Source organism: Labrus mixtus, chromosome 1 (genome assembly GCF_963584025.1).
Source record: "Labrus mixtus chromosome 1, fLabMix1.1, whole genome shotgun sequence".
NCBI classification, from domain to species: domain Eukaryota; kingdom Metazoa; phylum Chordata; class Actinopteri; order Labriformes; family Labridae; genus Labrus; species Labrus mixtus.
This window is the reverse complement of record NC_083612.1, coordinates 893,198-905,697: the sequence shown is the minus strand read 5'-3', so window position 1 is coordinate 905,697 and position 12,500 is coordinate 893,198. Positions and strand designations below refer to the sequence as shown.

At 46.5% G+C, this 12,500-nt stretch overlaps 1 protein-coding gene across 3 annotated transcripts in view; it reads left to right on the top strand.

The window, feature by feature from the left end:
• Positions 1-12,500, top strand: part of LOC132978994 (kinesin-like protein KIF13B) — a 74,452-nt gene that overhangs the window by 6,327 nt on the left and 55,625 nt on the right. For all 3 annotated transcript variants that reach the window (XM_061044427.1, XM_061044420.1, XM_061044436.1), the window contains one exon: positions 3,208-3,292. In XM_061044427.1, the coding sequence (XP_060900410.1) occupies positions 3,208-3,292 (85 nt within the window). The remainder of the gene's footprint in view (positions 1-3,207; positions 3,293-12,500) is intronic.

Here is a 12,500-nt window from a genome sequence, read left to right as displayed (position 1 = left end):
AAAGTTGATTGATTGATTGATTGATTGATTGATAATGTGGGCACATGGGTGATGTAGGCACATGGGTGATGTGGGCACCTGGGTGATGTAGTCACATGGGTAATGTAGGCACATGGGTAATGTGGGCACATGGGTGATGTAGTCACATGGGTGATGTAGGCACATGGGTAATGTAGGCACATGGGTAATGTGGGCACATGGGTGATGTAGTCACATGGGTGATGTAGGCACATGGGTGATGTGGGCACATGGGTGATGTGGGCACATGGGCGATGTAGGCACATGGGCGATGTAGGCACATGGGAGATGTAGGCACATGGGCGATGTAGTCACATGGGTGATGTAGGCACATGGGTAATGTAGGCACATGGGTGATGTAGGCACCTGGGTGATGTAGTCACATGGTTGATGTAGGCACATGGGTGATGTAGGCACATGGGTGATGTGGGCACATGGGCGATGTAGGCACATGGGTGATGTAGTCACATGGGTGAGGTAGGCACCTGGGTGATGTAGTCACATGGGTGATGTAGGCACATGGGAGATGTAGTCACATGGGAGATGTAGTCACATGGGTGATGTAGGCACATGGGTGATGTGGGCACATGGGCGATGTAGGCACATGGGTGATGTAGTCACATGGGTGAGGTAGGCACCTGGGTGATGTAGTCACATGGGTGATGTAGTCACATGGGAGATGTAGGGAGATGTAGGCACATGGGTAATGTAGGCACATGGGTAATGTAGGCACATGGGAGATGTAGGCACATGGGTAATGTAGGCACATGGGTAATGTAGGCACATGGGTGATGTAGTCACATGGGTGAGGTAGGCACCTGGGTGATGTAGTCACATGGGTGATGTAGTCACATGGGAGATGTAGGGAGATGTAGGCACATGGGTAATGTAGGCACATGGGTAATGTAGGCACATGGGTAATGTAGGCACATGGGTAATGTAGGCACATGGGAGATGTAGGCACATGGGAGATGTAGGCACATGGGAGATGTAGGGAGATGGGTGATGTAGGCACATGGGAGATGTAGGCACATGGGTAATGTAGGCACATGGGAGATGTAGGGAGATGGGTGATGTGGGCACCTGGGTGATGTAGGCACATGGGAGATGTAGGGAGATGGGTGATGTAGGCACATGGGTGATGTGGGCACCTGGGTGATGTAGGCACATGGGAGATGTGGGCACATGGGTGATGTAGGCAATAAGCCGGCAGCAGCACCCTCTGTAGCGTTTAATAACTTCACCTTTGCTTTTGCTTCCTGTGTCTTCGTGTCACTCAGTCTCTGTTGGCTCACCTTGCTGGTTTAGCTGTGTGAGCTCCCTGGGAGGGGGATTCAGGTCCTTTGACCTTTGACACCAAGTTTCCATGGCTCTTCCCCTGGTGTTCCTGCGAGGCTCTTTAAACAGACAGTTTAGTCTTTGGTTTGTTCTGGTTTGCTCAGACGCAGCATGCCTGTCCTTACATGTAGAACTACTGAGGTTTGTATCCCAGAAAACACCATAACACCATGTCTTACCTCAGGAGACCATGTCAGGAGGAGCATGTAATATCTGGAATCTCTGGGCTTCAGTCAGGAATTGAAACCACAGAATGTTTTTCCTGTGCTGACACATGCTGAACTTAATAATCCCTGCACGCTCTCACACGCTCACTGTAAAATGAAGTTAACATTCATGTGTGGTGTAGTTGTGTGTTTTAAAATGCCATCATGAATACTCGGTGGAAAGATGGCCGCCAGGTTCTGTTCTTTTTAAAGGCTTGTTTACACGAGCGGCTTGAAGACGGCGTTACAGGTGAAGGACGTTCTGTATTATCTGTGGATGATTTGCATCTAAAGGAGTGTTGCTCCAGCCTTGACCTCTGACCTCGCTGTAGCAGGGGGGGCAATGAGGACTCACATGGGGGGAGTCCTACAGCTCGTATCTTATCAACCAGGAAACATGATGATAATCAATCACTGACTTCTGTTGTTTGCTTTCTGAAACTCTTGTGTTCCCGTGTACGCTCAGAGATGCAGATTTCAACACTCACCCAGTTTGACTGACAGAAGTGTCTTACTTTCTTACTGCTGGTCATGAAATCACTTGAAGTATTTCTGTGACTGTGTCCCGAGCCGTATTCTGCTGCTGGCAGTTTTTCCCTTTCCTGTAGGTAACCATTGTAAAATTCTTTTCTTGAGTAAATGCACAACCAGTTCTGCCAAACACTGGATGCCCAGGCCACGCTGGCACCCGAGCAGTGAGTCCTGTTGGCACGGCAGACGGCTGGAGGAACTTAGCAGCCGTAAGTTTCCAGTCTGCTTCGTCTTATTTTCCAAAGAATCTATTAGCAGCCTCTGTGAGCGAGTGGACGAGGAGAGCAGAGAGAGTCTGTCAGCTGCTGTGCGTGCGTGCGTGCGTGCGTGTGTGTGTGTGTGGACAAGATTTAAACAAGAACCTAAAAAAAGTGTTGACCTTCTGAAGTTGTGTTGTTTATATATGTACAGCAATGTTTAAAAAGAAGACATTAAATAAGAGTCAGTGCAAACATTAAAGGTGTGATCATTAAAGTGTCCGACTCGAGGCTGCAGATGAGACAAATGAAGATTTAGTCCAGGTGTGTGCTTTCCCCCTGCTGTGAGGTGTTGTACAGACGTATGTTGAGTCTGTCTGTGGAACACTGAACACACTCCTCTGTGCAGAGGGTGGGGGGTGTGGTCCATGATGGAGAGCATTCTGATAGGGTGAGAGAGAGACACTGTTTGCCTGCTGTATTGATTAGCTAAACGCTCACTCTGAGGTTAAAGGGCGCCTTCACATTACAAAAGAAAATGAAAAACAACTTTAGTTGAACTTTCACTTCTGTCCGGGTGAAGTCGAGATGAGCTGAATGCAGGACGGAGAAAAAGTCAGGAAATCTGACGTTTCCATGACGCAACCAGCGAGCAACTGGTGCTGATCTGTGTGGGCGTGATAATGCAGCGTCATCCTCGCCATGTCCGTCCTACTCTGTGGTTTCTACTGAAAACTACTAATAATTAGAGCAAGAATGGACTCTACTGCAACTGCCATCTTGGACTTGTTGTAGACATTATGACCACCACTACCTTTTGTCAACACGTCCTGCCTCCTGACTCTCGGGGGGGGGGGGGGGGGGGGGGGGTTCTCAGTGTGACAGCAGCTTCACACTTTGTGCTCTCTCGTCCACAGAAAAGGAATTAAACACCAAATGTGTGGTGGAGATGTTGAAGAACCAGACCATCCTCCATCCTAACCTGAGCAAAGCCGACTCCAGGTACGTTTCTCCCTCTCCTCTCATTCCACCTTTATCTTCTTCAGGTTCCTTTGAATCAGGAGCTAGCATGAGCTAGCTTAGCATGCTTTTACCTGCGTCAGTTTAAAGATTGTCCCTTCTGGGCCTCCGTACATGTGTGGTGGTGACTGTGTCTGCAGAGACTCTGTCCTCTGACTGGATTTTACTGTTCTGATTTCTGACGGTTGACTCGGGACGTTTCTGGGGGCGGAGCTGGTGTGTTTCCTCCAGCCAATGACAGCGCAGCAGGTGAGTCTAGGAGTGGATACAGTTCAGTGATTGGACGAGATTCAAAGCGGTGAATATGACGGACGTGGACGTAGCAGCAAAGAAGAGAAAATATAATGAGAGTGAGGAGAAACACCAAGTGGATAAAGCTCGTTCTAAAACGAGGGTGAACCTTGTGTTGTCTTTTACCCGTGGACGTGGAGTTGGTCTACTTCCTGTTGGACAGGAAGGTGACAAACACCGGCCGTTAGCTTGAGCTAGCATGTGTTAGCATGCAGTGTAGCTACAAGCAGTAAACGTACACACTACGTCCTGCAGGGGGCGGGGCTTCTGGAGGAGGAGGGGCCTGACTCCTCCTTTAATGTGTAAAGGAATGATTATTGATTGGAGAAGGTTCACTGAGTATAATGAGTACGTGCGTGCGTGCGTGCGTGCGTGCGTGCGTGCGTGCGTGCGTGCGTGCGATTCCGTCGGGTCGTAACTCACTACCGGCTGGCTTCCTCCCACTTGCAGGGGGGGAGGTTAACTCCGGGTCGCTGTCAGTGACCGTGAAGCCCCTTCCTTCAGTGAGGAGTCATTAGAAGAGGGGGGGAACTCCTCATTTTCTCCAGCATCTGTCGCCCATAAACTTTCTGCGCTGACTTTTATGGAGCGCCGAACAACGAGCGGCGCCGCAGTTTGACAAAAGAGCGAGGAGGCAGCAGGAGGACGGGCTGACTGATGCTCTTTTATTTACATACTGTGGATGACATCACAGGATGCTGCAGGTTCAGAGAAAGAGCTGCAGCCTGAACAAACTGAACCCTCTGCTCACCTTCACATTTACATCAATGATGTCACAAAGAAGGACAAACTACAAACATGTTCAACACCTCAAGACGTTGAGTCACAGCGCTCCTCCTCCTGTCTCCTCCTCTTCCTCTCTCTCCTCCTCCTCCTGTCTCCTCCTCTTCCTCCTCTCTCCTCCTCTTCCTCTCTCCTCCTCCTCCTCTCTCCTCCTCTTCCTCCTCCTCCTCTCTCCTCTCTCCTCCTCTCTCTTCCTCTCTCTTGTCTCTCCTCCTCCTCCTCTCTCCTCCTCTTCCTCCTCCTCCTCTCTCCTCCTCCTCCTGTCTCCTCCTCTTCCTCTCTCTCCTCCTCCTCTCTCCTCCTCCTCCTGTCTCCTCCTCTTCCTCCTCTTCCTCTCTCCTCCTCCTCCTCCTCCTGTCTCTCCTCCTCCTCCTCTTCCTCTCTCTCCTCCTCCTCTCTCTCTTCCTCCTCCTCCTCCTCCTCCTGTCTCTCTTCCTCCTCCTCCTCCTGTCTCTCTCCTCCTCTTCCTCCTCCTCCTGTCTCTCTCCTCCTCCTCTTCCTCTCTCTCCTCCTCCTCCTCCTCTCTCTCCTCCTCTTCCTCTCCCTCCTCCTCTTCCTCTCTCTCCTCCTCTTCCTCTCTCTCCTCCTCCTCCTCCTCCTCCTCTTCCTCTCTCTCCTCCTCCTCCTCCTCTCTCTCCTCCTCTTCCTCTCTCTCCTCCTGTCTCTCTCCTCCTCTTCTTCTCTCTCCTCCTCCTCCTCTTCCTCTCTCTCCTCCTCCTCCTCCTGTCTCTCTCCTCCTCCTCCTCCTCTTCTTCTCTCTCCTCCTCCTCCTCCTGTCTCTCTCCTCCTCTTCTTCTCTCTCCTCCTCCTCCTCCTCCTCTTCCTCTCTCTCCTCCTCCTCCTCCTGTCTCTCTCTCCTCCTCCTCCTCCTGTCTCTCTCCTCCTCTTCCTCCTCCTCCTGTCTCTCTCCTCCTCCTCTTCCTCTCTCTCCTCCTCCTCCTCTCTCTCCTCCTCTTCCTCTCTCTCCTCCTCTTCCTCCTGTCTCTCTCCTCCTCTTCTTCTCTCTTCTCCTCCTCCTCCTCTTCCTCTCTCTCCTCCTCCTCCTCCTGTCTCTCTCCTCCTCCTCCTCTTCCTCTCTCTCCTCCTCCTCCTCCTGTCTCTCTCCTCCTCCTCTTCCTCTCTCTCCTCCTCCTCCTCTTCTTCTCTCTCCTCCTCTTCCTCTCTCTCCTCCTCCTCCTCCTGTCTCTCTCCTCCTCCTCCTCCTCCTCTTCTTCTCTCTCCTCCTCTTCCTCTCTCTCCTCCTCCTCCTCCTGTCTCTCTCCTCCTCCTCCTCTTCTTCTCTCTCCTCCTCCTCCTCCTGTCTCTCTCCTCCTCCTCCTCTTCTTCTCTCTCCTCCTCCTCCTCTTCCTCTCTCTCCTCTTCCTCCTCCTGTCTCTCTCCTCCTCCTCCTCTTCCTCTCTCTCCTCCTCCTCCTCTCTGATTGCTCTGTTCTGTTGTTCTTGCTGATGTTTTAAAACAACACGCGTTGAAGTTAGCATCACACGTCACAGTTTCTGATGATACAAAGAACTGTGAGGAGGGACGTCCCGGGGTCAAAGGTCAAGTGATGACCTCTGCAGTCTGTTCTGGTGTTTCTGTTGGCCAAACAGATTAGTTTTGTTGAAATATAAATCAAGGATTCTGTCTCTCTCTCTCTGTTTTGGGCGTTCAGTTGATGTATTTCCTGCTGTTGCTCCTGACTCTTCCTGGTTAATTAGTGAATTCAGACAAACTCAACCGTTGCTTCAAACGTTGAAGTCATCAGTTTTTCCAGCAGCAGCGTCTCTGAAGTTCCTCTCTCTGTGACTCACTGAGGTTTGACTGTTTCTCTTTCTTAGAGCTCTGCTTTTAAAGAATCAACATAAACAAGATGATCTCTTCATTTCTATGTTTCATGGCCTCCATGTAGATTTTATTCCTTGTCTGATCTGGATAATCACCCCCCCCCCCCCCCCCGGATGTCCTAACCTCCACAGTTTTAACCGCAGGGCCAGGGCGCTCTGCACCAGTGTGTGTGTGATAAGCAGGCAGCTTGTGTTCAGGCTGACCCGGGGCTGTTTGCTTTGGACTGCTGAATCTGGATGTTGACACTCTGAGATCTGTTTTGTTCTAGTCTGGGGGTGGAGTCCATGGGTGGAGATACCAGGGGAGGGGAATCCCACTGTGACATCACAAGGAGAGCACATTAGAAACAGAGCATTTTTCTCTGTGTTGTAAGACTTATGCAGACCACAAACAAAGGACTGGATGGTTTATTTCACATGTTGTGGGTCAGTAGACTCTCAGGTTACACAGATATATGTTCAGAAACACTGAAGAAGAGGATTTATCAGAATATGTCCCCTTTAAACTAAAAGTCGGTCCTCTTGGATTGTCAACAAGCTGCCGGTTTTAGGGTCATTATTGAGAATGACAGACTGAGTGAGAAGTCTGACTGAATGAGAATCACACTCAGTAAATGAACCTCACCTCCTGGAGTGTGTGCCTGGATTAAAGCGGTTAGTTTAGTGCTCGTTCTTTAAGAAATAAAGCTGGAAGATATAAACTCACTCTAGACCTTCATGACACCATTGATTGTTTACAGCCTGGTTCAAAAAACCAAATAGGTGTGATTAGCTCATGTCTCGATGGACACACACTGTACGGGGGGTGAATGTTTTGATGACTCATCAGTTTTGATTTGATGAAGGATAAGAGTTATTCACAATAAGGCGTGTAGCTGACCTGATTGACAGGTGGGCGCGGTGTAACGGTTTGTCAGGAGGTTTAAAACCCGCCTCAGCTCCAGCTCTCAGCCTGTCGTTAGGTTGACTGAAAGTTAGACTGAGACAGCATTTCAGGGGATAAGAGAAGTGAAAGCAGAAGTAAAACGTTGGACTGTTTCACAGATATTAGAATATGAAAGAAAATGTCCGCGGGCAGCAGCTGCACACACACGTGGAGTGTAAATGTGATGAGTATTTGTAAGTCGAACAGTGAGTGGTATAGAATAGACTTTAAGCAGCTCATGATAAATGTAAACAAAACGGAGGAGATGGTGCTGGATCCTCGGCCTTTGGGGGGCTCACACTCAGCTCTGAGACAGGGGGTCCAGCAGGTCGTGTGCAGGGGGGGGGGTAAGTCCTTGAGGATGCAGGAGGAGTAGATGTGTGTTTGTGATTGATGACCCGCTGCAGAGCTGCTGCTGTACCACACCATGCAGGATCCCGTGTGTCAGTAGAAGTTCACCAGCAGCTGACTGTTCTCTGGAACGTGCTGTCGTGCCTCTTTAAAGTCTTAATCTGTGATGTTTCACATTTAAATGTAGAAATCAAGTATCTGAAAATAACTCTGTGAGTCATGACTGTCTACAATGGGTGTAACACCCGAGTCCCACTGTCTGTGATGTTTTCAGAGTCCTATCTTCACTTTGTTTACATCGCCCGGACGGCCGGCTGACTCCTCCCCTCGTGTATAAAAGTTGTTTAATTGAGGGACTAGAGAAAAGAAGAATAACATACTGTACTCACTGCTTAACTGTGTTTCTAGATCACGCTCATTTCAGGTAAATTTACATGCAGTGTGAAGATACGAGCAGAATAAAGATCGCTAGCATTAGCATGCTAACACAACAATGCAGCGCGAGTTGTTTTGGTTTCATGCTGGTGCTCAAGGGCGACATCTGCTGGATCAAAAAATCACATATAAAGCCTTTAAGCAGGGAGTGTGTGCCCAGGAACCAGAACATGGAGACTTTCTCCACTGTGCCTTTAAACCAGGAAGTTTGTAAACTGGTTTGTGGTCCACATGATGATTTGTTGTTAAATCTCTTTCACTTTGAACTCCAGCATTAGCCTATGATATTTCCCGCTGCTCCATGCCATCAGTATGTTGCCGTGTTGCGTCGAAGCTGTTTCTGCTTGAGCTGAACATTCCAGTCTCAGGCCCCGCCTCCCCCCCCCCCCCGGCTACCTTCAGCCTCTGTTCATCCTCCACTCCTCATTCCTCGCTGCACAGCCGTGGATGGTGCTGTCCCAGAGAGGAGGAGAGGAGACTAACAGTAGAGGGGGGGGGGGAAGCAGCCATGCATCAAGTTATTTTTTAAATGACGGTGATCAGAGTGGAGGAGCGAGTGTACGAGGGGCTGGTGGGGGGGGGGCGGGTTCACAGCTCTCCTGACCGCCTCACTCTCTCCTCTCATTGGTCAGGAGGCCCCTAGCTTCATTAAAGGGTGACCCCTTCTCTCCCGCAGACTCTGAAGCGACCATGACAGCTGTCATCACCGAGTACGTCAAAACCTGCTCCCCAGTTTCACTACCACAGTGTGGGGGGTGTGGGGGGGGGGGCACAGTGACATCACCCAGGAGAATCCACATCAGGGATTTCAAAGATGTCATTCCTTGTAAGATTTTAAGAGTCCTCTTCTTTTAAAGAACAGGATGAGGGGAAAGCTTTGTGCTCGAGGTCCCATCGACTAAACACAACCTCTGATTGGAGGAGCAGCTGGATCAATAATCCTTCAGACATGAAGTGCTCTGTCTGCGTCTGCTGTGTGAATGCAGCGCGTCAGCAGAGGAACGTCAGTGAAATATGAGGCGTTGCTGATCGGACTGCACGCTGGCTGCGGCTCGTGAAGAATGTGCACGGGTAAAAGTGAAACAGGTGTCTGACGTTATCTGTCTGTTTCTCTCTGGAAATCTGAAATCCATTTCTGTGACGTCGTTTCAGACTCGGGGTTCACTGTGTGTGCGTGCGTGTGTGCGTGCGTGCGTGCGTGCGATTCTCCTCACTGTCACCATTAAGGGGACATCAACTGAGCAGCGCTGAGATGTGAAGCTTCAGTAAAATCCCTCCTCTCAGCCTCTGCCTCATCCTTTATATCAGCTGCTGTCTCTTTAAGGCCCGCCTCCCCACCTGCCCGCTCTCCTCTGATTGGCCAGCTCTGTTTGCAGTGAGCTATGCTGCATTCAGGTGCCGCTTGGGTGGACAGCAAAAATCAGCGTTAATGCTCCGAAGACGATGTGTGAAATGTCTCTGTTAGAAGTTGTTGATGTGCAATAAGTGAATTAATAAAAACAATGATAACATTAACTAAATATTAGGGCTAGCGTTACCACATCCAACATGGTAACATGATGTGTAAATATAGAGCAGCAGACATCCAACATGGTAACATGATGTGTAAATATAGAGCAGCAGACATCCAACATGGTAACATGATGTGTAAATATAGAGCAGACATCCAACATGGTAACATGATGTGTAAATATAGAGCAGACATCCAACATGGTAACATGATGTGTAAATATAGAGCAGCAGACATCCAACATGGTAACATGATATGTAAATATAGAGCAGGAGACATCCAACATGGTAACATGATGTGTAAATATAGAGCAGACATCCAACATGGTAACATGATGTGTAAATATAGAGCAGACATCCAACATGGTAACATGATGTGTAAATATAGAGCAGGAGACATCCAACATGGTAACATGATGTGTAAATATAGAGCAGGAGACATCCAACATGGTAACATGATGTGTAAATATAGAGCAGGAGACATCCAACATGGTAACATGATGTGTAAATATAGAGCAGACATCCAACATGGTAACATGTGTAAATATAGAGCAGACATCCAACATGGTAACATGATGTGTAAATATAGAGCATACATCCAACATGGTAACATGATGTGTAAATATAGAGCAGCAGACATCCAACATGGTAACATGATGTGTAAATATAGAGCAGGAGACATCCAACATGGTAACATGATGTGTAAATATAGAGCAGACATCCAACATGGTAACATGATGTGTAAATATAGAGCAGCAGACATCCAACATGGTAACATGATGTGTAAATATAGAGCAGCAGACATCCAACATGATAACATGATGTGTAAATATAGAGCAGACATCCAACATGGTAACATGTGTAAATATAGAGCAGACATCCAACATGGTAACATGATGTGTAAATATAGAGCAGACATCCAACATGGTAACATGATGTGTAAATATAGAGCAGCAGACATCCAACATGGTAACATGATGTGTAAATATAGAGCAGGAGACATCCAACATGGTAACATGATGTGTAAATATAGAGCAGACATCCAACATGGTAACATGATGTGTAAATATAGAGCAGCAGACATCCAACATGGTAACATGATGTGTAAATATAGAGCAGCAGACATCCAACATGATAACATGATGTGTAAATATAGAGCAGACATCCAACATGGTAACATGATGTGTAAATATAGAGCAGACATCCAACATGGTAACATGATGTGTAAATATAGGGCAGACATCCAACATGGTAACATGATGTGTAAATATAGAGCAGCAGACATCCAACATGGTAACATGATATGTAAATATAGAGCAGCAGACATCCAACATGGTAACATGATATGTAAATATAGAGCAGCAGACATCCAACATGGTAACATGATGTGTAATTATAGAGCAGACATCCAACATGGTAACATGATATGTAAATATAGAGCAGCAGACATCCAACATGGTAACATGATATGTAAATATAGAGCAGCAGACATCCAACATGGTAACATGATGTGTAAATATAGATCAGACATCCAACATGATAACATGATGTGTAATTATAGAGCAGACATCCAACATGGTAACATGATGTGTAAATATAGAGCAGCAGACATCCAACATGGTAACATGATGTGTAAATATAGAGCAGACATCCAACATGGTAACATGATGTGTAAATATAGAGCAGACATCCAACATGGTAACATGATGTGTAAATATAGAGCAGGAGACATCCAACATGGTAACATGATATGTAAATATAGAGCAGCAGACATCCAACATGGTAACATGATGTGCAAATATAGAGCAGCAGACATCCAACATGGTAACATGATGTGTAAATATAGAGCAGCAGACATCCAACATGGTAACATGATGTGTAAATATAGAGCAGGAGACATCCAACATGGTAACATGATATGTAAATATAGAGCAGGAGACATCCAACATGGTAACATGATGTGTAAATATAGAGCAGACATCCAACATGGTAACATGATATGTAAATATAGAGCAGACATCCAACATGGTAACATGATATGTAAATATAGAGCAGACATCCAACATGATAACATGATGTGTAAATATAGAGCAGCAGACATCCAACATGGTAACATGATATGTAAATATAGAGCAGACATCCAACATGGTAACATGATGTGTAAATATAGAGCAGACATCCAACATGATAACATGATATGTAAATATAGAGCAGGAGACATCCAACATGGTAACATGATATGTAAATATAGAGCAGACATCCAACATGATAACATGATGTGTAAATATAGAGCAGACATCCAACATGATAACATGATATGTAAATATAGAGCAGGAGACATCCAACATGGTAACATGATGTGTAAATATAGAGCAGACATCCAACATGATAACATGATATGTAAATATAGAGCAGGAGACATCCAACATGGTAACATGATGTGTAAATATAGAGCAGACATCCAACATGATAACATGATATGTAAATATAGAGCAGGAGACATCCAACATGGTAACATGATATGTAAATATAGAGCAGACATCCAACATGATAACATGATGTGTAAATATAGAGCAGACATCCAACATGATAACATGATATGTAAATATAGAGCAGGAGACATCCAACATGGTAACATGATGTGTAAATATAGAGCAGACATCCAACATGGTAACATGATATGTAAATATAGAGCAGGAGACATCCAACATGATAACATGATATGTAAATATAGATCAGACATCCAACATGATAACATGATGTGTAAATATAGAGCAGACATCCAACATGATAACATGATGTGTAAATATAGAGCAGCAGACATCCAACATGGTAACATGATATGTAAATATAGAGCAGGAGACATCCAACATGGTAACATGATATGTAAATATAGAGCAGACATCCAACATGGTAACATGATGTGTAAATATAGAGCAGACATCCAACATGATAACATGATATGTAAATATGATTTTGCATCTCGACACTGACAGTCTCCCGCTGAGAGCACAACATGTGAGAACAGCTCTACTGTCTGCTGAGGAGAGATTATATTTTACAGAGCGGGACT